At 49.2% G+C, this 23,715-nt stretch overlaps 1 protein-coding gene across 1 annotated transcript in view; it reads left to right on the forward strand.

Annotated features, from left to right (window-relative positions):
* The window catches only part of SLC44A5 (solute carrier family 44 member 5), a 232,846-nt gene that overhangs the window by 84,127 nt on the left and 125,004 nt on the right, over nucleotides 1-23,715 (forward strand). The window contains exon 5 of the mRNA XM_031967936.1: nucleotides 14,747-14,795. Coding sequence (XP_031823796.1) covers nucleotides 14,747-14,795 — 49 coding nt within the window. The remainder of the gene's footprint in view (nucleotides 1-14,746; nucleotides 14,796-23,715) is intronic.

A 23,715-nucleotide genomic window follows, 5' to 3' on the forward strand; every position in this document is an offset into this window, starting at 1 on the left:
GTCCGGGTGATCTCACCTTCTGGCAAAGGGTATTGATCTGAGCAGCCCCAGGTGTTCACTGAAGGACTCATAATTTTCACATTAATCAATAATGGTTTATGTTTTCTGGCTCCCCTCCCCCCAACCCCCCATCACTCACAGGCTCACAGTCCCTGCTTCTTGGAATGGCTCAGTGACCCGAAGCAGGTACTGCCCTTTCCTGCAATGCTACTGCTACTGCAACTGCTACTAATGGGTCCATTTCTGTCTCACTTGTGGTGCTTATGTATATAAATGTACATATGTATATATGTGTTTATGTATATAAAACACCCCTTAGCCCCAACATGTTAGTCCCTCTTCCCTAGGAGGAAGGACTTCCATTCTCCTGCTGCAATGAATTAAACTTCTGTTTGATCCCCGAGGATCCTGGCTCTGGGGATGGAGAAGCACAATTAGGGTTAATGGGGATGGACCTCTAGCAGGTGCTTGGGCTGGACCAAGGAGGAAGATCCTTCCAGGCAAAGGCAGCTCACCTCCATCTGCCCGGTGCAGCGCCCCGTGGTAGCATCAAGAGAGCTCGTTAAAAGGGGAACTACTTCATTCAGCTTCCAAGTGTGTGGAAAGTGGCTCTCCCAGGTCTGACTGGGGACCTTGGCAGGGCAGCAGGGCTGGTGTTTCACATCGACATTGAGAAGGTTTTAGAGAGAATTGTGGCCCAGGAGGAGAGTGCTCAGGCAATGATCCTGCACACCATAAAGGCCTCATAGAGAGAAAGAGCTTCACAAGCAGGAAGACGCCGGGCTCTGGTCTTGTCCCTGACTAGCTGGGTGACCCCGGGCTGGTCAGTGACCCGGACACTTGTCTAGCTTGGATATTTACAGAGAGCCCTGTGCACTGACCTGGGCTTTCATTTTGAAAGTCCCTCTGCAGTTGAAATCTCAGGTCAAATGGAAATAAAGGGGAGCCATGGTGCTTTTTTAAAAGAAAAAAAAATTATTGTCAAGCATTGTTTTGCTTTCCCCTCATTCTCTCTCTTTGGAAAAAGAAACCCATTGAAAGAAATCTGCATAATCAAGCAAAACAATCCCTGTATTGGAGGAGTTGCCTTCTTCTGCCTTTCGTTTCACTTCTCTGTCAGGAATCGGGGAGCCGTGTTCTTCCTCTGTCTAGGGGACCTCCATCCTCATCACGTTGAGCAGTTTCAGAAATGCTGCCGTATAAATAATTCTCCTGGTTCTGCTCGGGTCATTCTGCTGATGCAGAGTCTGGGGCGTCCCGTCTTCGGAGATTTCTCTGAAATCCGTCCTTTCCCAGAGCCAGCAATGACCTATCACGTCCGTCCACCCTGAATTGTCCAACCATTGTCCAGGTGATGGGGATGGGGGGGTGTGCTGCCGTTAGCCATCTCGAAGGCTTGGTCACGTCTAGACCGTGAAGGAGAGGGAGGCTGCCCTGTGTGGGAAGACCTTGGCCAGGGACATGCTGCTTTCTGGCCATGAACTTGACAGCGTCTCCTCCTTTCCATCCCCAGATGCAACAAAGCATAGGAAACTAATGGCATTTTCAATGGAAAACAGCAGTTCATTAGGATTGGTTAATAAGTTCCTGGCAACATTTCAGCTCAGCCAGGAGGGGAGTGTATCTCCGTGTGCTCAGCGAGGCCGGCCCCACGCTTCTTAATTGGGCCACTCCGTACTATAAATTTGCTCTGACAGCCGGTAAACAGATAAACGTGTCGTGGGAGCAAAGAGTACGGACTTGGGAGCTCTTTTCAGGGAAGTCGGGGCAAGGGGAGCCAGCCAAACCTTGCCACAGATGGCGACCTCCTCTCCCTCTTTATTCTCTCCTGGACTGTCTGAGGAGGAGGTTTCATTTCCAGAACCCTAGAACATAGGAAGGGATGATCAGTGATGAGAAATGAAGTCTTGGAAATTATGCTTTGGGATGGTGGGGCTGGGGGAGTATTAAATGGCCAAGGACCCAATAAGGTTCAAAGTCACTGCCTCAATTTCTTGTTGTTCAATCAATAGTTCCTTTGCTTGCAACAGCTGAGTGGGCAATCACTCCATGGGACTGTGGACTGTGTCTAATTTAATTCAGTCACCCAGAGACTCTGCCTGCCACAGTTTCCTGCAGAGAGTTGCCCTGACTCCTCAATCTGCCTACTTGGGGTGCCCTGGTGGGTGAGCAGCCTGATCCCCAAGGGCCACGGGCAGGGGCAGGGGCTCTCTCTGAGTTCCACGCCTGTTGGGACCATCCAAGCTACCCCCCCCCCAGAAAAGGCATCACTTCTAATCATTACAAAAAGGACTTCTGAGAGAATGAGGGCGGCTGCAGGGACAGCGTCCTGCCACAAGAAGCTCTTAATTAAGGGCTTGCAAGCGATGTCGGTGAGCGAGGAAGCTGGAGAATAGCTTGGGCCGAACGCGTTTTTGGAGTGGAACAAATGGGTAAAGGATCCATTCTTTGGGTAATTAGACCATGAAGAGAGTGGAGAAAGGTTCTCCTGTTGGGGAGTGGGCTGAGTCTAGGAAGTACAGGAGGAGTTAGGATCGTTTCTGGTGTCAGAATTCAAAGTCCCACCAATTCAAGTCCATCCAACCCCTCCCCTCCATTATACAGAAGGGGGAAACTGAGGCTTTCATGATACCCCTCCAGAACCACGCCGGTTCTCCATAGGTACATGTCCCCCGGTTTCTCGGCGTCATGCCTTTGTTTACTTTGTAAATCCCACTCCTCACCCATGGGGTCCCGATTTTGTGGCTGCCTCTGAACACCCTTTCTGCTCCAGGGCCCAGATGAACATCTGTCTCCTTCTAAAAGCTCCTGCTCATCTCCCTCCTTAGGAGATCTCCCATAAGCCCACCACATCGTGAACACCTGTCTTAGATACTTCCTCGTCTGTATTTTTGTCCAGCAATCTGGGCTTCCCAAGTGACTCTGGATACATAAAGAAGGAGGTGTTTATGGAGACCAGAAGATCTTGAGAGGAAAGGGCCAAATGTACAAAAGGAGAACGAGGTGTTTCTCCTGAAGGCCAGACTCCTGAGCCCGAGCTTGGGGGCTCCCCCTGACCCCCAGGACCCAGTGCACTCTCCTCTCAGGCTTCTGGCCCCTTGGAGACCCCCTGGACAGCCATATCCTTCCCTCCATTCCAGCCCCTCCCCCGGAATGTCGGGGACACTTATTCGGATCACTGTGGCTAGAGAGTAAGACTTGGCTGCCAGTGAAGCTTTGTGGCATGAGACAGTCTGGGGGGGGGGGGGAGTGAGAGGGGCCGCTTAGGCAGGATCCAGTCCAACCCCTGGGACGTTGGCCGGAAGATGGGAGATGGAGGATCGGGTGTGAGGAAGTACAACTGGACAACAGCCGATAGGACGGGAGCAACACAGAGCTTCTTTCTAGTTTTAAATTTGTGAGTCAATGAAAAAGAGATGGCTCAGGCTTTCAATATTCACCCACCCCTTCATCATTCTTTCGTTCGTTTCTCTAAAAAGTTTCTGCTGGGCATCTTGCATCATTTAATCTCTAGGTAGATATACAAAGCACAGAAGTTCCCCTTTCCAGATACATCATTTTGCATTTCTTTGACTGCTCTCCCAGCCTGGAGGTGCCTCCCCCGCTCCTGCTTTTTGCCTTTCTTTTCTGGATTGTTTCCCCCATCAGATTATAAATCTCTTGAGGACAAAAGGGGGCTGTCTTTCTCCTTCCTCTTTGTAGCTCTATTACTTAGCACAGTGCCCGGCACCAGCACCCAGTAGGTGTTTAACCAATGTTAATTTTTTTTGAAAAGGTAACTTGTATATGCATATGAGATGCTTCTGTTTTACGTATGTATTTATAATACATAACCATATGTTTGGAGGAGCAAATTTGTAAAAAGGGCTTAACACCGTGTCTGGCACATAGTAGGTGCTATGTAAGTGTTTATGCCTTTCTCCCAACCAGACAGTGACTCCAGAATAATATCTAAGCAGACATGTGCTGCGGGGCCCAGATGGTAAGCATTAACGCTGAGATGAATTCATCTAAAAAATAGGTCTTGTAACAACAATTCACAAGTGACATTTGAGTTGTGCATGATTGACTTATTCAGATTTCATCAGGAACAAAGAAATTAGCATTCCTCTTCCCTCCCCCCTCCCAGCCCAATACCTGGCATAAAAGACTGATCATTTAAATCTGTCTGGAATGAATGCATTATGAAGAAGGAGCTGGTTTTTTTTTTTTTTTTATCAATTTACATTGTGTTTGGAAAAATTGTATAAAGCAGCCATCACCAGATGATTTTCTCCCGAAACTGCCTATGAAGGCTAGTGGGGGGGGGGGGGCAGGGACAGGTCTTTGTGGTTCAGGCCATCGAATTGTCCTGTGGCTGGGATCCCCTTGGGATGAAATCCTTCTCTTTGTTTTGTTTGTTTGTTTTTAGATTGTTAACAATATTCCCAAAGAAAGGAAACAAAGGAACAAAAACCTTCCCCCAATAACAGAACCAAGAAATGGGAGACCTTACTGAGTCTCCCCTTCTCTCCTTGACCTTCCATTGATTAAAATCCAGTGTATGGGTTGCTCTGTGAGTTTGACCCCCTTCCTTTTCTCATTATGTCACATTTTCCCTTCTTCATGATCATATTTGTAACTGTTCTCACTCCTTCCATGCTTGGCACATTGTAGGTGCTTAACCAATGCTCATTGAGTTAAATATTTCGTTATTACAGGTGAAACAGCTACATATTTGCACCGATAGGTCTTTCTTCCCTTTTAAACTGTCTTTTGAGTACATTCCTGGTAATAGGATCAGAAGGTCAGAAGGAATAATGAGTTTTATAATCCTCTCCAAAATGATTTTAATTGATTTACATTTTTCCCAGCAATGCAAGCGGACCTATTTTCCCAAACCTTGCCACCATTGAGTTTTAACATTTATTCATATACATATATATTATATATATACACACACACAAATATAGATATAGCCTATTTCACAATATGAGGTGATTCCTTAATATGAATTTAATTTGCATTTCTTTAATAACTAGAAAAATCCATGTTATCATTTGCAGTTTGTCTTCCTGCTTTGGGACGGTGTCTGTTCTTGGTCATTTATTCATTGGAGTCTCATTTATTTGTTTCAATTTTTCATGGATTTCATTCATCAGATTTTTTCCATAGTTTTAATGCAAAAACATGTTCCCAAGTTAATACTGTTCATTATTGTTTTTTGTTGTATATGTTTTAAAAATTAATATATTTGAATCCATCTACTTCGTCCCCAGTAATTTCTTCCATTTGTTTAATTGATTTTTAAAAAATTAATGTATCCATGCTTTGTAGTCAAGATGTATTTATCATTCCTTCTAATTCTTTTATGTTTTGTTTTTAATACTTAACTTATTGATCCTTTTGGAATTTATTATATTGGAGGGCATAGCATGAGTTATGACTCTAAACTAAGTTTTCACCATATTGTCTCCAATTTTCCCAATAATTTTCATCGAATAATAATTTTATTTTTTGACAGTTTAATTTATCAAATGCTATTTTTTTGTGTTTCTGGGACTTTTATTTTATTGCATTGATCTCACCTCCCTTTCTCTTTTTTGGTTTTCTTTTCTATTTTCCTCTCTTTCTTCTTCTTTCCCTTTTTCTCTTCCTCTTCCTCTTCCTTCATTTCTTCCTTCTCTCCTTTCATGTCCTTTAAAAAATTTCCTCTTAATATTCTTTCACATTTGTTTTCCCTTAAGGATTTCATGATGATTTTTATGAGATTTTTATCAAGCAACTCACTGGAATCATAATTGCTTTTACATTAAATCTTTGATGAATGTAGAAAATAATTTTTTTTTAAACAATCATCTCCATGTTCCTCCCATTGTCCAGGGCCGAATCCTTTAATCAGTTATTTCTGGTCAGGCCATTTGTTTACAAATTCCCTTGAAGAGTTAATGCTTGCAACACATTTGACGTTGATTATGTATGTTTGGTACCATGAAATGGTATTTCTCTTTTCATCCACTTTTCTTTTAATCTCATATTTGGGGTTTTTTGCTAGCAGTTCTGGGGAAATGGATAGTTGGTGGTTCTCTTACCTAGCTACTGTTTACTTTCTCAAGGTAATTTATCATCTCAATTAAAAAATTTCAGCTGACTTCCTTGGATTGTCACCTACAGAGCTATTTTCTTCTCCTCTTTTTATTACTAATTCTTTCTGAAGTTTCTCCTTCATGCTTTATTATTAGCTTGTACCCCATTTCTCCATGTTTAGAAACAATTTCTACCAGCTAATTGCCTGCCAGTTTCTTTTGGAGACAGTTTGGGCCAGTGGTTCGAGCCCTGATTCTGGAGTCCAAGGCCCTGCCTGCGGACACTGCCAAGACCACCTCGATGTCTCACCCCCATGAGACAGCTCCTGCAAAGCAGGATTCAGCATTTTCTGCATGACGTTACTTACTGAATCTCAGAGACCAGTCTGTCCATTGGAGAGGCGAGGAGGGCACCGACCCCGTCACAGCGGATGGCGTTTGGGAGGAGAACCTTCCCAACATCACAGAGAATCCTTCCTGGGAAAGGACACAGAAATCTGATCTGGGCCGGGTTTGAGCTCACAGCCCCACATCCACCACCACCAGACCCATCAGGGAGGGACGGCTTCTCCAGACTAAAAACAGAGAGACGTCCCAGAGAGGGGTCTGCTCCCTTACCGGCGTCTTCCTTTTCTCTCTCCTCCTCTCTCTGTCTCTCTCTTCCTGCTGGTGCTCCTTGTCTTCTTGCCTGTTTTTTATGCTGGTCCCTTCCCTGGTGACTCTCCAGGACAGACATTTTCTTGTGTCTCCACCTTAGGGCAGGTCCTCAGGGTCTCCCTGATCCATCCTCCTCCAGCAGTGATCTCCTCACCACTCGTCTTCCTTGTCTGCATTTTCTTCCCTCTTGTTTCCAATTAAGCTAGGGTTGAGCCAATGGAGCCATTCAGTGATGATGGGCCATTGGGAGCTAGCCACTGGACCCGGGTCCTTTCCTAGGGGCCATGGCCAGTGGGGAAGGTCTCCAGACCTCTTCCCTTGGGGCATTGCCTCCCCCTTGTACCCACAAGGAGAAGTCCCCAACTCATCCCCCAGGAGACATGAAAGCATGGGGGTTGAAGCTGATTGTCCTGAGGACCCCTCTCCCCAGTCCTGGCCACGCAGTCCATTGCAAAGGGCCCCTCTTCTCCATGTGCTCAGCAGAGCGGGTCCAGCTGTGGAACATAGGAGCACGTCCAAGGCCCCCTGCCCTTCCACCCCAGCTTTCCCAGGAATGGGGTCCCCATGGCCCCGGGAGGAAAAGTCACAGAGTCCCTCTGCAAGTGTCCCAGCCATCCCTTGGAACTTCTATTTTCACTCCCTGTGCTTAGCTAGGGCAACACAAGTGAGCTGTTAAGGGTTGTGCTGACATGTATCCATTTGTCTGTCTGTTGTCTGTCTATCCATGCATCTGGGCATGTGAGTATCCCTCCACCATCACACCACCGGGAGTTCTCTTGGGCCGTTACCTGCGCCTGGGACGTCCCTGCTCCTTTTCACCCCAGGCTTCCCCAGCCCCTCTGTTGGGAGCCTTCCTTTAATACTGGTGTCTCTCTCTCTCGGTTCTCTTGGATTCATTTTGTTTTCTCATAGTGTTTGCTCCCTTAGATTGTAAGCTCCTTGAGCTTTTTTTAGCCTCTTTTTGTGTCTCCAGCACTAAGCCCAGTGCCTGGCACACAAGAGGTGATTAATAAATGCTTCTTGACTGAGTTAATAAATAGATAGGAGGAGCAGAGACCCAGAGCTTGAAGGGACCTTAAAGATCATCTAGTTTCTGCCTTCCCTCACCTCATATTTGCAGATGGAGAAACTGAGTCCAGGGAAGTAAGGTCCCAGTAATAGGAAGGGACAGAGCTGAGATTTGAACTCAGGTTCTCTGTCTCCAAATGCTTTTTTCCACTGCTCCATTTGGCTAATTGGAAAATCCACCGTCCTTAAAGACATCAAAGGGAAATCTGAGAGCTGAGGGTCCTTTTATTCCATTTGAGTGGCTGTGGATTGGCATTTGGAGAGAGGGAGGAGGGGCAGACCCCATAAAATTTGTGGTGTTTGTCTATGGAGAAATTCAATACAATTAAAAACTCATTATTTGTTATGAACCTCCCCCTCCGGTTGGGCTCCCTTCCTAATGCGCTCCTCTCTCAGACGGGCGGCTCGCTTGTCTTGGAGAGCCCGCTGGCCTGGGGTGACCCCAGTCCTGCCTCGGACGACAACCTCTGGGACTTGCTCTCACTGGGTTAAGATGAGTCGGTACTGCTGATGACTAGCAGGGCACAAAGCGGTTCCCTTAGTCTGCCCCTCCGACAAGCCTGCGAGGAAGATGCTGCCATTATCCCCGTTACACAGATGAGGATGCTGAAGCTGAGGGAGTCTGCTGCCTTGTGCAGGGCCTGCAGCCAGGAAATGCCCCAGTTGGAATTTGAACTCGGGTGCTGGGGTCTCCAGGCTCAGCCCTCATAACTCTGGGGATCCCTTAGATCCAAGTACAGGTGTAAACCCCACCCCCAAACCAGGTAAAATTATTGTTACTAATAATGGTGGTGGAAGATTCAGGATGAGGATCCTGAACCAGGAGTCTGAGCCCTCACCCCAAAGCAGAGCAGAGCTTCTGGAAGCCCTGACCATCACTGTAGTAGTGGCTCCCCTTGGGTGCAACATGGCGGCTACTTTGTGTCCATCAGACTGGAGTGGAGGCTGGGCCAGCAATCTCATCAGTGCTCCAACAGGCGTCTCTTATGGTCCTACTGTGTGCAAGGCACTCATCTTGGTGCTGGAGACACAAGAGAGAGCGAAAAACAGCCTCTGGCCCCGTGGGTTTGGGTTCTATGAGGAAGGAATTCCTGCATGAAGGAAGAATGTTCTCATTGAGAGCAAAGCCGGGTGGTGCAGTGGATGGAACACTGGGCCTGGACAGGATAGCGGTTCTTGCCCTGCCTCAGACAAAGCAAGCTGTGTGCCGGCCATGTCTCCTGCCCCCTCTGTGACTCAGTTTCCTCATCTGCAAAAGGAGCCCCTTCTGGCTCTGAATCCATAGTCCAGGATCCCCTGGCCCATTTGTTAAATGGTTACCATGACGGCAGGTCTGCTGGCTCCTGCTGGCAAGGAGCTTCCTTTCCAGCGGGGAAACAAAACACAAAGCTCTTCTTGCGGGAAAGCGTCCCTCAAACACAAGTTGGATAATGCCAAGAGGCAAAGGGCGGCTTCCTGGGGAGGTGACCCCTTGGCTACCTCTCATGGACACCTTGGGTCACTTCTGGTAAACCTGGGGGGCAGCCAGAAAGTGGGAGTCGTAGAGAAAGCGCCTCAAAGATGGAGGTTCTCCCCTGTTTCTCTCAGAGTCCGGGTGGCGCTCTGAGGACCCTGTTTCACAGGCGATGGCGGCTGGCTCCTTTGGAGGGAGCCATGGTTGTCCGGACCTCGAGCCATGGTTGTCCGGACCTCGGCCTTCTTAATTGGGCAGGATCACTTTTATCCCACCCTGGAGCCTCCACACTTCATCTGATTGAAGGCCCCAGAGAGCTCTGACGCTTGTGCTCCACCGTCTGTCCCGGCCATTAATTTACTTCTGAGTGTTGTGAAATCGAACCTCTGATGCCCTGGGCAGATTTATGGGCCATGACACCAGCCGGGCCCTCAGCTGTTCGATAGCCCTCCCATCGCCCTGATCGACAACCTGTTTCATCCCTCCCTCTGAGCAACCGTTTCAAATCTTCTCTTTCCTCAAGACCAGGACTGGGTGACGTCATCCCCCTGGGTGAGCTGGGTGAGCACCCAACTAGCAGCTTCAGCCATTTCTAAAGCACCTCTCTGCCTCCTCCCCTACCCTCTTCTCCTTCCCTTGGCCACTGAGGAGGAGACATCTCTCTTCTCCTTCCCTTGGTCACTGAGGAGGAGTTATCTTTCTTCTTCCCTTGGCCACCGAGGAGAAGACATCTTTCTTCTCCTTCCTTCCCTACATTTATATTTTGACCCAGAGCAGCCTGAGGGGCTCTTGTCTTGGCCCTAGGCTTGTGGCTTAGCCATGGTCTCTAAACTCCAAGCACTTTGGCAAGAATAGCACCTTTTGCCACAAAAGCACAAGGTGAGGAATATTTCTTATCCATCTCGGAGGGCCTGGAAACAAGGCTACCTCTGAGCATTTGGACACAGAAACTTTGCCATTTTGGGGAACTCCATGTCGCTCTGGTCCAGAAGGTCTTGGGAGCCTCTGCTTAAAGTGGGAAAGCTCCGGGCACAGGAGGCTTCAATAAGCAGAAATTCCCTCAAAAAAAAAGGTTAGAATTACTCCAAATGGAAGAAATTAAAATTAAAATTGTTTTACATAGATACTTTGCTATGTATCTGCTCTTTTGGAAGTGGGTGATTGGGGGCATCTGTCCTCTGGGGAGAAAAAGGACAATCCGTCCTTTTCTTTATGTCTCACCCAGGTCACTCAGTATGTGGCTGGAAGCAAGAAAGAGGGGAGGCTTGGGATGGGTTCATTTTCCTATTTGTGGACTCCCCCTTACTGGAGAAGAGCTTTATCTTTAAATTTACACAAATAGTATCTCAGTGGCTCAGAGCCTGCTGGGCCACGGTGCCATTGACATGGAAATCTCCAATTGGGAATTGATGATATGAGCTGGGAGCCCTGTCATGGCCAGGCTGGAGGATGACTGCCATGGGGAAGACGGGCATGTGTGTTCCATGTCTTCTGAGGGTGACATGGCTTTGGTGAACTTCCCCGGGTGATCCGAAGCTCTGATCCACCACCAGACCGACACTGAGTTGGAGGTACGGGACGGAATTGAGGGAAATCTGATTTTATATTCCAGAAACAATCATGTAACCGTGTGCCAAACGTATTGCCGTGAAATTCAAAATGACAGGACTAATTTTACAGCCTGCACTCCATTTACATCCTGACTCTAAGTGTTTTTTGTAAATGACATGATGATGTAACCGCTGTGTGAAAAGTCCTATTATGAAAAGTCATGAAAAAGAGCTCCTCGCCAATGGCTAGCCATTATCGGCTCCGTTTGTTAATGACTGCAGGCGGAGGATGAAGAATCATTCCACACCAGCGTCTTCTCTTCTGGGCTCTGGAACTCCCAAAGGTTTTAATTATTCTCTAACATTACATGCTTTTAATTTTCTTAATGTTTCTGATGCAACATCTGAAAACTCCTTGGAGTAGCAAGGCCATAAGTATTAAGGCAGGGATGACTAAATCTCATCATTACTTAGGGGATGATTGGAAGCAGAAGCAGAGACCTCGGGCCATTCATTTAAGATATTGTTCCATAAAACCACTAGGACAGTTGCTTCTGTGTTGGAAATTTCCCCTAGAAAATGATAGTTTCATTTTAACGATGAATTTTAATTTGTATTAATTTTGCTGTGAATAATACAGCCAATGTTCTGCACATAAAATGCTGGGGTTTGGCGGGGTTTCTGTGGTACACCGGAGGTGCATCTATAGCCTGGTACCCGGTTCAGGGTGGGAGCTGCTTGAATAACTATTGATAGAAGAAAGCTCATTAGTTGATTCTTGACCTGATCCCTAGTTTCTTGAGCCTTAAAACCAAGGCTCTCCCTTTAGTTACAAAGGGGAAATAGAGGAAGAACTATGGAAGGGTGGTGTTTTCATAGAGCATGTCCCATATGTTCTTGCAGATCTGAGGGTTCCCAAGTGTGGGGGGAAGAGCACAGGACCTGGAGCTGCTGGGTTCAACCATCCCTTACTCATCACGCCCTTAATGGGTCTGCAATGGCTGGAGACGGTCCTTGGCTGATTTCTGAGTCTGCTCAGTCCGTCTGGGCCAGAGCGCACCCTTCCAGGGCTGCCCATAGACAACGCTTCTGCTTTCCTGGCTTGGCTCTGCATCTGATCCAGAAAGTGCTGGCCATGGAACTTAGGGAGGCCGGGGTAGCCAGGACTCAGAGGGAGGCCCGGAGAAAACCCTTCAACTTGGGCAGTGGAAATGGGAGGTCTTGTTTGATGCACGGCAGGAAGGTCTGTTACAGAGTATGCAACAGAGGAGTCTGTGAGAGCTCAGGTTGGACTAGATGGCCCAGGATCTGAGGGCCTTCCATTTCTGAAGCTCTGTGAGCCTAATCCCCATTTTAGAAATGAGGGAACACAAACCTGGGCCACAACGGGTGCTTGTTTGTGTATGACAGGGACCTTTGTGAGCAAGTCTGAGGCAGCCCACTAGAAATCTCTGTGGAGCTCAGATCCAGCCCCAGCCGCCCATTTCTTAGAAGTTCCACCAGGAAGTTTGATGGGCTCCTCTCTAGTTGGCTCCTGAACTTCCCGCTTCCATCCAAAGTCCCTGCTGCCCTTGCAGTTTCTCCCTCTGATTGGCTGCTTCCCTTAGAGCCTCCATTCCAAGGAGGGCCAGTCCTTCCTTTCCAGGCTCCAATCCTGACCCACACTTTCTGTACAATGGCCTCACATTGGGCACCATTTCCTTTCAGCTCCCTTTTTATTTTATTTTTAATTTATGGAACAAAACAAGCATTTTCATAACATAAAACAATAAGATGATTGCATCTGTAATTACAAATCTATTATGTATAACTTGCAATTCCTTTCAAATACACAACAAAATGATCATTTGAATGTGTTTCCCCCCTTTATTTTCCTTCTCCTCCCCACCCTAGAGATGGTTAACACTAAACCCAAATAGGTATGTGTGTATACATATATACAAATATGTGTGTGTATATAATTATTCTACATAGACTTCTATTTGTCAGTTCCTTCTCTAACATGGCCTTCATCGTTTCTCTGAGGATTTATCATGGACAAAACCATTGCTCAGTTGTTCTTAAAGCAGCCTGGCTGTTCCCATGCGCGAGCTGTCCTTGGTGCTGCTCATTTCTTTCTTCTCCTCACTCCCTGTGAGCTTTCCCAGGCTTCTCTAAGATCATCGCACCCTCATTTCTTACAGGGCAGTATTATTCCCCCACAATCGCGTCCCGCGGCTTGTCCGGCCGTTCCCAATTCTTTTCCCATTAGATGTTGTTTCCTCCTGTAAGAACGGAAGCTCTGGGAGAGAAGCTCCGGCCTCCTTTCCGCTGCCATGTGTTTTCCCAGCACTTAGCGCCGGGGTCCAGTGACTATTTCATCAGTGCCTGTGGACTGGACGTTTCCATTTTCTTCGTGGATCTGTGACCTCAGCGACAGGGCCGCCCTCCTGGGGTACTGCTCACAGCCCCCGGACCGCCCCGCTGCCTCCCTGCGACCCGCCGGGCGCCTTTCTCCAGACCTCTGGGCCGGACATGAGTGGGGGGTGTCAGTGGGGGGGGTGTGGATCACGTGAATGACCCGCGGCCTGGGCCTGGCACCCAGCTACCTGGGGCCACTCGGCTCTTCTGCGCTAAGTGCTTCCTTCTGTGTGTGTGTAGCGGTCGCCCACACGGACTGCGAGCTTGCGCCTCGGTTGCCCTTTGGGTGACTCCCCCCTTGGAGTCTCTGGTCCATTTGTTGTTGACTGGGCACCTGGGACCCTGGAAGACCCCATCTGGGCTTCTTGGTAAAGACAGCGGAGAGCGGCCATTTCCTTTTCCGGCTCATTTTTCAGTGAGGAAGCCAAGAGTGAAATAACCTGCACAGGGTCACCCAGCTGGGAAGTATCTGGGGCTGGATTTCAACTTCCAGCTGCCTCGGGACCTCCAAGGGCTCCTTTTGCCCCGGGGCGTCCCCCGGAGGCCTCTTGCTCCTAATGTTTCTTAAATCGCAAAGACCTTTTTCCTCCCTAGAAGCTCCCGAGTGCTCCTCCCCCCTCACTTGACCTTAACTTTAGCTGGAGGCGCTTCCTTTTTTCTCTGTTGGGAACTTGAGCAGAATTAAGTTCCAGCCTCAAGATTACAGGCTGAGACTTCCCCACAGGCACTTTCCCCATGGTGCCCCCTTTGGGCCTCCAACCCTTTGGGCTTTGAGTTATATTGTCCCCATTTTATGGCGAGGAGACGTTAAGGGACGTTCCTGGCGGCTTGACTTTGTGGGTACGCGGCGGCGTGGGCCGTGTCTCCCCAGGAGGCGGCTTCAGGTTTGCCCCCCACACTTGGCACAACGCCTGGCACAGAGTAGGAGCTCCGAGTTCTTATGGCCCCACCGACCCACAATGGGCGCCGGCCGCCTTTCTTGGATGGTGGGGACAGTTGGGAGAGGAGTGGGCTACAGGAGAACCTTGGCTTCCGAGCCACAGAAACCGGCTTCAAAGCTGCTGCCATCCTTATGGTTCTGGGCCTCCACAGATCCCTTCAGTGCTGCCATCCTTATGGCTCTGGCTCTGGGCCCCGACAGATCCCTTCAGTGCTGCCATACTCACTGGCTCTGGGCCCCAACAGATCCCTTCAGTGCTGCCATCCTTATGGCTCTGGGCCCTGACAAATCCCCTCATTGGCCTCCCTTGCCAACGAAGGCTTTGGGGAGATGCCAGTGCCGAGGGGTCGGACTCGGGAAGGAGGCCAGCCTCCGGACCAGGGCTGCCTCTGGCTGTGACTCAGGACTGGATATCACGGAGGCTGCTTGGGGCTCCTCAGGTGTGCTCAGGTTTCACACGGGAGCCCTGGTGGGTCCTGCACTCAGCCACGTTCTCCCACAGGGAGCCGCTCTCTGGCCAGAACGTCTGTCACATTCGTGGTTCCCCCTCGCCCCCCCCCCCCTTCTTGTTTGGTTAGTTCTGAGTTTACTGACTTCTTCTTTTTTCATGCAGGGGAACCAAGGACCTATGACCCCGAGTTCAAAGGACCTATTTATAAAAGGTGAGCGTTGCCGTCCACTCCTTTTTCCCTTCCATCAGGTTCTCAAATTGTCATGTGTTGGGGACTTTTTGAGGGTTCCCTTCATGTAATGGTGCTTTAAATGCATGAGATAAAAGAGGGGGGAGAGGGGAAGGGGGGACTGCAAGAGAAAGATCCAGGCGCCTCTGTCCAGCTTTCTGCCTCCTGAGCCTCTGTGTGTGTGTGTGTGTGTGTGTGTGTGCACGTGTGTATGTATGCGAGCCTGTGTATGTGTGTACGTGTGTACGTGTGTGAGAGTGAGCGTACATGTGTGCATGTGTGTGAGCCTGTGTGCCTTTTTTTGGCTCCCAATTAAGTGAAAGCAGAGTTATTCGGATCTCTCAGGGGGCAATAGCTCTGGTTATTTATGGCTTAGAGAAAGTACCCAGAGGTCCAAGGTTCCAGCTGCTGGCTGGAGGACGGAGGAGACCCAAAAAATGAGCTTCCTGGGGCTGACCCATCTTGCGGCGCCCACTCGTCTCCGGGTCCCTCTCCCCAAGTCCTATTGCCATGATAACCTCGGGTTTCCGGGTCCAGGAGCAGAAGCAAATCCCTTGCTTAAAGACTCCCCTTCATTACCACCCTCAGCGCTATGATGCCCTGGGGAAGAGACGGCTTTCTAGTGCTGCCCTCTGTCTCTGTCTTTCTATGCCTCTGTCTCTTCTCTGTGTCTCTGCGTGCCTGCCTTTGTGTCTTTCTGTGTCTGTGTTTTTCTGTATCTCTGTCTACCTCCTCTCTGTCTCTGTTTCTGTCTCTCTTTCTCTCCATGTCTGTCTCTCTCCTCCCTATCTTTTTGTGTCTCTCTCCTTCTGTCTCTCCGTATTTCTGTCTATTTTTAACCTCCTGTCTTTGTCTTTCTGTCTCTGTCTTCTCTATCTGCCTTTCTCTATGTCTTTCTGTCTGTCTTTTCTATGTCTTTGCCTCTGTTTCTCTGCCTCTGTGTCTGTGTGTCTGTTTTTGTCTGTCTCATCTCTTTCTCTCTTTGTTTGTTTCTCCCTCTTCCACCCCCCCTCTCTCTCTCTCCTTCCTGTTTTTTCTGTCTTTGTCTGTTTCTCCCTCTCCCTCATCTGTGTCTCCCTTCTTCTCTCTATCTCCTTGTATTTCTCTCTCTCTCTCTCTCTCTCTCTCTCTCTCTCTCTCTCTCTCTCTCTCTCTCTCCCCTTCCTGTTTTTTCTATGTCTTTGTCTGTTTCTCTGCCTCTGTCTCTCTGTGTCTGTCTCTGTCTCTATGTTTCTCTGTCTCTGTCTCTCTATGTCTGTCTCCTTTTTTTCCCCTCTTGGGGCTTTGTGACCTTTAAACACAACTTGAGTCATTCCAGGGGCTCCTGGTGATTTGCTCCTATTCCCACCTCTCCCTTGATTCCTGAGCCCCAGCTTTTCCATGCAGGGCTGAGAGGAGAGTGATTCAGGGAAGCTGAGCCCTGGCAGGCAGGGGACTTGAACCTTGTGTCTCCAAGTGTGTTCCAGGCCCTGAGCATGGAGATGGCTTGGGTCCCATTTCATGGCAACATGCCCAGAGCATTTGAAAGCATGGGAGGCTGTCATTGGAGCTGTCATTGGATCATTGATTTGAGTGGGTGGCTGTTGGGACTTGAATCTAGGCCTTCCCATTTCCTCAGTGTTCCAATGCCTGTCCCCCACCTGCTGCTCAAATAAAGCCGAGGGTCCTCTCTGTTGGCCAATGGACAAATGGCTTCATGGGAGACCTCTGAGGTTATTTGATGGGCCTGGTCTCCTCCTTTAACAAAGGCTCCCGGGCAAGGGCATGTGGGGGACTAAAGGTGGGGGGTGGATCAGGAAGACCTGTGTGTGAATCCCATGTGGGTCCTTGGGGCCCGGTCAGTCCTCAGGGGACTGAGAGCTTTCTGTGTCCTCTGTGTGTGTCCCCTCCTTGGGAGGTCCCCATGCCCCTGAAATCCAGACCAAAGCGGACTGGAAGGGAGGAAGGGGAGCAAGGGGTCCCCCCCTGCTCATACCCTCACTGGTGCCAGAATGGTCCCAACCCTCCCTTTACAGCTGAGGAGACAGAGGCCCCAGGAAGTCCCCACAACTCTTCTGGCTCCAGTCTGGGTTTCTGCCATTATGCTGAGTGCCTGGCTCATCTGAGCCCTAAAGATGATGATGATGATGATGATTAATGTTAGTCAGCTGCTGAACACACATTTGCTCAATGGGCACTCTGTGGGCACTGTGGGCACTGTGGGTGCCCTGTAGGTGCTCTGTGGGCTCTCTGTGGGCACTGTAGGCTGTCTGTGGCTGCTCTGTGGGCACTGCGGGTGATCCGTGTGGTGTCTCTGTGTGGGTGTGAGTGGGCGCTGTGCCAGCTGCCAGCATGTCAGGGCAGTGAAAGTGGCTGGGCTTCCAAGGACCAGCCCTGGATGGGGCGCTTGTGGCTAACCCCAGGGATCGACTCATTTTTCTCCAATAATCTATCCCTTCTTCTTTTTCTACAATGTGTCACTCATCTTTACCAACTCCTGGGGCCTCAGACATGAGCACAGCCCCACAGAACCATCAGAGTGAGCCGGGAGGGACCCCTCGGTCCCTCGGATGGGAGCTCGGATGAAAGAGCGGCTTTTGGGGCTCTCAGAGAGTGAGCCGGGTTCCTGCCAGTGGGGGCTGGCAAGCGTGGGGGCCTCCAGACGGGCAGGCTGGCGCCCCGAGCTCCCGCCCACCCCTGTAGGAGACAGGCGATTCGAGGTCACCTGCCGGTTCCCCTCCCGTGCAAGGCCTAGAGTGGGGAAGAATAGGATGGGATCCTGGGACAGAGCAATGGGAAGAACTAAAGCTGCTGGGGAGGTTTTCAGGCCCAGCCTTGGCCCACTGCTCCTGTGAATAGGAAGGTGAATCTGTAATGAGGAGGGGGAAGCTCCGACTCTGTTTCTCCTCCTGCCCCAGGCTGTATTTAAAGAATACCTCAGGTACTTGAGAATGACTGTCCTATTAGAGCCAATCTCTGGCGCCTTAGGCAGACTCTTGTCTCTTGGTTCCCACAGAAGTTGGGTTCTTAAAGAGCTTCTCCGACCTCCAACAAGGCCTCCTCCAGGGCTTCCTCCAGGGCCTCCTGGAGGGCCTTCAGCCCCAGAGTAGCAACAATCAGGCCTCTTTGACTGGGACCACAGACTTGATGTTTCATAGAGGAGCAGATTTATTAAATTAATGTAAGAAATCTGGACCAATCGAGGCGGGAGCCAGATGGAGAAGGGCACAAAAGCCAAACAAAGGAGTTTGGAATAGGGAGGCCGCAGGGAGTCCCTGCGTTGGGGGAGGGAGGTAGCCACCCGTGCCTTAGCAATCGGGCCTCCTCAGCTCGGTGGAGGATGCTTGGAGGGGAGAGAGACTGGTGTTGGGGGCCCAGTACAGGGGAGGCCCCAAGCTTCGGCAGGTATGGCATGAATGGAGAGCAGGGACGGCTGCATTTTCCTCCCAAAATGCTTTGAGGCAGACGGCACAAGAATAATGGTTGGAATGCCTCCGACCGAGAGACTGAGGCCCAGGGAAGCGCTTCCAGCAGCGACAAAACACGAGATCCCGAGAAACCTTCCGTGATGATCCACGCCCCAATTTTGACATCGCAAGTAAGGGAAAGGTGAAGGAGAGTGTGGCTGACCTTGGCCACAGCTCCGGGCTCTCTCCTACTTCCTATGCGAGTTTACCTTCTGGCAAGTGAGGGAAATGGCTCGGGTCCGTTCAGGGCTCAAGCCGGTTCTGAGCTGGACCCGTCGGAGCGCGTCCACCCTCAGAGGTTGGGGGCTCCCCAGCTGGGCGTCCATTGGTCGGAGCTCCCTGGCTGCTCGGCTCACACGGGATCCAGGGGAGCCAAGCGGAAGAACACACAATTCTGAATTTAAAATTGTAAATAAGAAAAGACAAAATAAAAAATAAGAAAATAAGATAAGAACGCCCGATAGTCGGAGTATTTGAGATGGAAGCGGTTTCCGACTTCCCTGAATCCTAAAGACAGGAGCAGAGAGAGCCCTGGGGAGAGGCAGTGACTGGCGCCATGGTCCTCGAACCGGTCCTTGAGCCGGTCCTTCCAGCAGTGGCTGAATTGTGCCTCTGACTGTCGGGGCAAGTATGGGCCGGGCCTTCATATGTCCTTGGGCTTAAAAAGGAACACCACGTTCCCGAGACCTCCCTGTTTCTGTTCAGTTACGGCACCGAGAGTGTGGGATTTGAAGATGGAAGTCCGGGATCCAAATCCAGTCTGTCATTCCTTTCAGTTCGTGCATTCCTGTTCTGTTCGTTGATCTCCCTGCCTCGGTTTCCTGATCTGTACAATGGGGGAGTTGGATCGGGTGACCTCTGAGGTTCTTTCCAGCTCTGGACCTAGCTCTTCCCCCTTGAGGTCTTCAAAGACTCATGGGAGTCTTTGATTGATTCAGACATTAGAGGCCGATGGAAATGCCAGTTCCTGTTCTGACCTCCCTGGGACTCCTTGTCTAAACTTTTCAGGGGGTTCCGGAACAGGTACTGGTGCTCTGGGCGGCTCCTGCGCCAATGGAAAGGGCGTGTGTGTGATTTCAATCTGGCATTCGCTTCCCACTTGGAGAAGGGAACAAATGCTTTCAGATGATCAATTATTTATCTGTTTAACTGCTCTCCACAGAAGAGGGAAGAACAATCGTCTCATTAAAATTCACAACCTGTCTCTTGTACAAACACATTTCTCAAACAAGTTCCTGAATATATTTTCACCTTTTATGTGCTCATATCAGGAAAAATAAAAGGAGGAACCTAAAATAATTCCCGTTAGGAACAACGATTATCAATCTAAGAAACAAGGTGTGGAGCCCAGAGATTTTAAAGCCCGTAAGCTGCCTTGCTGTATCAGGACCAAGGGCAGAGACTAGGAGTGGTGGCCCTTCCCTTGCCAGGCCACCAGACACCCCTTTGCCACGGGGCAAGAAGGAGCGGGGCTTCTCAGTAGTAAGATTCCTTTGGGGCTGGGTCCCTTGGGATAATCCTGCAGGTCTATGTTAATAGGAGGAAGTCCCAAATGAGCTGGCTTCCTGAAAGGATCACAGCATATTAACATTTCCAATTTGTGAATGTTCTCACTGAGCATTTCCGAATGGAGCTGGTGAGTGGGTGGGGGAAGAGATGTGCTACCTTTTCTAGGGATTTTGTAGCCCTTTCTCTCTCCAAGATCCTTGTCTTGTCCCTCTGATCCCCTCCCAGCTTCTCCTGGAAGCTGTCCCTTCAGCCGTCCTCCTTTTCAACTTCTCTCCACCTCCTTGATCCTTCTTTGCTGGCTCACACATGTCCAAATCTCCTCCAGCTTCAAAAACCCTTCCCTGGTTTTTGCTCACCATCCTGCCATTCAAAATCTCCCTTCCCTTTTTAGCCAAACTTCATAAAAAGACATCCCCACTTGTTGACTACACTTCCCCAATTCCAACACTCACCTCATTTCTTTGAAATCTAGCTGGGGACCTCGTCACCCGGTTAAAACTGTGGCCTCCCAGTTTCCCAATGCTCAATTGTTAAATGGGATGATATTTTCCCAGTGTTCCCCATTCTTGACCATTCCATTAAATTTGAGACTTATCATCTATCCCCCCTTTTCTTGAAGAGTCTCCTTCTGGGGGTTTTCCCGACACCTCTTTCTGTAGTTCCTCCTGCCCTTCCCATCTGATGACTCTTCTGCTTCTTATGTGTCTAACTTGCGTCTCTATGTAGAGGACACACATGATATACATGTGCACACATAGAGATGTGTAAATGTTTTGGCGTGTATAGGTTGTTTATATACCTATGTGGGTACAGACATAGATGACAGACTCTCCCAGTCACTTAACTCCCAAGCCACCAATTGCCTCTTAGACACTGCAGATAGGATGTTGCAGAGATTTCTCAAATTCATCACATCCCACACTTCATTTATCATCTTTCTCCCCAATACTTACTCTTCCTCTGCTTTCAAACTTTCTGTTTCTTTTCCAGCAACAAGGTGAAGTGACTTGCCCAGGTCACACAGGTAGGAAGTATCTGAGGCCAGATTTGAACTCAGGAATTGAGTCTTCCTGGTGCTCTATACACTGACCTCTCACTTCCCCATGTTTCTTAAGTCTCTGCCCACAAGCTCCCTTCAGGCTCCCAAGTATACCCCCATCTCTTCCCTTCGCCTGGGATTTTTTGCGTTTGGAACACTAGCATCTTTGTCAGAGGTTTAACAATCGTATCTCCGTATAATTGTTTCTCTTTGCATTTTATTTAATGACTTAAAAATATGAAGAAAGGAGCTGCGCTGTCAAATAGCCCTTGGGCTGGACATCCAGAAGCTTCCGGAGCCCCTGCTCCGCGTGGTACAGCCGTGCCCACAAGATGTGGCTAGCCAGGGGCTGTTGTGTTCAGTGCCCCATGCCCCATGACGAGCGCCTGGTTTTTGTCTTTCTTAGACCTGGGATTTCATTGGTGAAAGAGCTTCTGAGGGGGAGACAGTCAGCCCCTGAGACCTCAGAGCATCGCTGGGGACCGAGAGGCCAGAGATGGTACTTGAGCCCTTGTCTTCCTCCCCGCCCTGACCCATCTCAGCTCTCTGCCCCTTTGCCATCCTGGTGTTAATTACATCCTCCCCATGAGCTGATTATTCCAGGCTCATTAAACTGCTCAGTCGGGGAGGGGGGCACAAACGTGACAAGGAAGGGACACGCTATTCCCTCCGGATGGTAGAGAGAAGGCAGCCCCACTTGTTGAAGGTAGCTCAGCACAGAGACTACGTAATTACAAGATCTCGCAAAATTTCAGGCTTAGAATAAACCTCAGCTCTCGTCTAATCTAAGGCAAGGCTGAACAAAAACCCTGGGCTCATCCGTGCTCCTCCAGCCTTGGCGGAAGATCTCTGATGAGAACAGGAGGATTCCTTTGGGGAAACAAGGTAGTTTATCCCGGTCAATGAGAAGCCTGGGGTGGTGTTAGAGACCGAGGGAGGTCTTCTAGGGTTTGAAAAACTCCCTTGGAAAAGGAGGAGCTTATTTGTTCTGATCCACCCCAAAGGGCAGGATTAGAACCACTGATGGGGTTCCCAAAACAAAGCTTTCAACTTGGTAGCTGAAAAAAAAAAGTTATTTACATCAGAATGTCCAGTAGAATGGCAGCTTCTTGGGAAGAGACCTTTTCACTTTCTCGGTGGTATTTCTAGCTCCTAGCTCAGTGCCTGAGCTAGAGGAGGTGCTTAATAACTGTCGCTTGAATTGAATTGTATCGAACAATTTGAAGTTTCTAAAAAGTGGAATGGGTCGCCTGAAAAGGTGATGAATCTTCTAAAAGAGACTGTCATTGGAAGCCGGATGACACTGCTGGGAGATATTGGAGAAAGGCTTACTAGTCAGGCCTGGATTGATCAGACCAGGTGACCCCTGGTCTTTTCCAAGTGTGAGATGCTATGGTTTGGAAACATCTTCTTTTATTCTTTCCACAGCGAGGAAAACAAAATGACAGCCACAAAAGCCATCTTCCCGAGCGGATAAATCAATATTTTATTTTCGTCCCATTTAGCCCAAAGGAAGAGAGGAAATCTTGATTCTCCAACACAATATTCTTAGAGTAATTGGCATTTTTGTCATTTTCACCATTTCAGAAAATGCCTCTTAAAAATCTCACAGTCAAGTCCTTCACCTTCTAAAATCCAAGCACTGACTTGGAAGCTTCATTCAGATACTGCCCTTGTCATCTTCCTTCCTGTGTAGAATTGTTAGTAGGAACGGAAGCTCCTTGAAGGCAGACGTTACTTAATATTGTCTTTGGATTTCCTGTGCTCATCCCTCAGACACAGCAAGCACTTAATCAATGTTCATAGAATTAAATTAAATTGACTTGAATTTCTTTAATGCATATTTTACGTTAACATGGCCTGTTTAGGTCATTGGCTCATGGATCCAAGAGAACCCAAGTGGGCCCGTCAGTCATCAGGAGGGACTGTGTTAACTCCACTCGTCTGACTCCAGACATGGCAGCTTCACGAGGGTGAGACCTCCTGAAGTGGGTTGGAGCCAGAGAAGACGACCCTACTCTGGTACTTCTCCAGCCATTTCCCTTAATCTGCTGCTTCTGGGACGTTTCCCATGGCAGCAGATCTATAGAGAGTCTAGAATGCAAAGTGGTCTGTGTATTTTTCCCCAGTGGGGTTTAAACAGTGGAGCAAGCAGAATGTAAGCTCCCTGAGGGCGAGGTCCAGTTTAATTTTTGGCTCTCTTGGCTCCCTCCTGGACAATGGGGGTTTTGGACAAGATTTCTAGGGTCTTCTTGTGAATCTGTGAGCCTAAGATTCGAATTGGGGACCAGATCTAGAACTGCCCTGTGGCTGAAAAGCATGGGATCATTGAGTTCCACTTCAGAGGGATCCCCTAGTCCCAAGCCTTCATCTTCAAAACGAGGAGTCAAAGTTCCAGAGGGGTTAAGGACTGGGTCAAAGGGATACAGGCTCTCAGCCTGTGGAGCTGAACTCGAACACAGGTCTCTGAGGAGGCCCGGAGGCTCGGGGGCAAGTCACTTAACTGCTTGTCTTAGTTTCCTCATCTATATAATGGGCACAATAGCACTCTCAAGGTCCAGCCTTTTGGAGTTGTTGTGAGGATCAAATGAGTTATTTGCTAACCACTTAGCACTGTGGTGGCAAAGAGTAGGTACTATTTACCATTTCTCTGCCATCCTTCTCTGACAGTTCAGCATCCCAGCATTTCTCTTTTGAAGTGAGGGAGCAGGGCGTGGAGGGGAGGACTTCGCCACAAACGGGCAGACACTTGCCTGTCACTTATCCTCCTTTAAAATGGGAGCAAGATCATTTCAGTAGGTCGTGAGGATCAAATGAGCATGAAATGCTTGCGAGGGCAAGGTGGGAGCCGCGGGTTTGTAAGCCCCGGATCCTCCCCTGCTCAGAGAGCCCTTCGTGGACCGTTCAG

This window comes from Sarcophilus harrisii, chromosome 4 (assembly GCF_902635505.1).
Source record: "Sarcophilus harrisii chromosome 4, mSarHar1.11, whole genome shotgun sequence".
Lineage (NCBI taxonomy): Eukaryota > Metazoa > Chordata > Mammalia > Dasyuromorphia > Dasyuridae > Sarcophilus > Sarcophilus harrisii.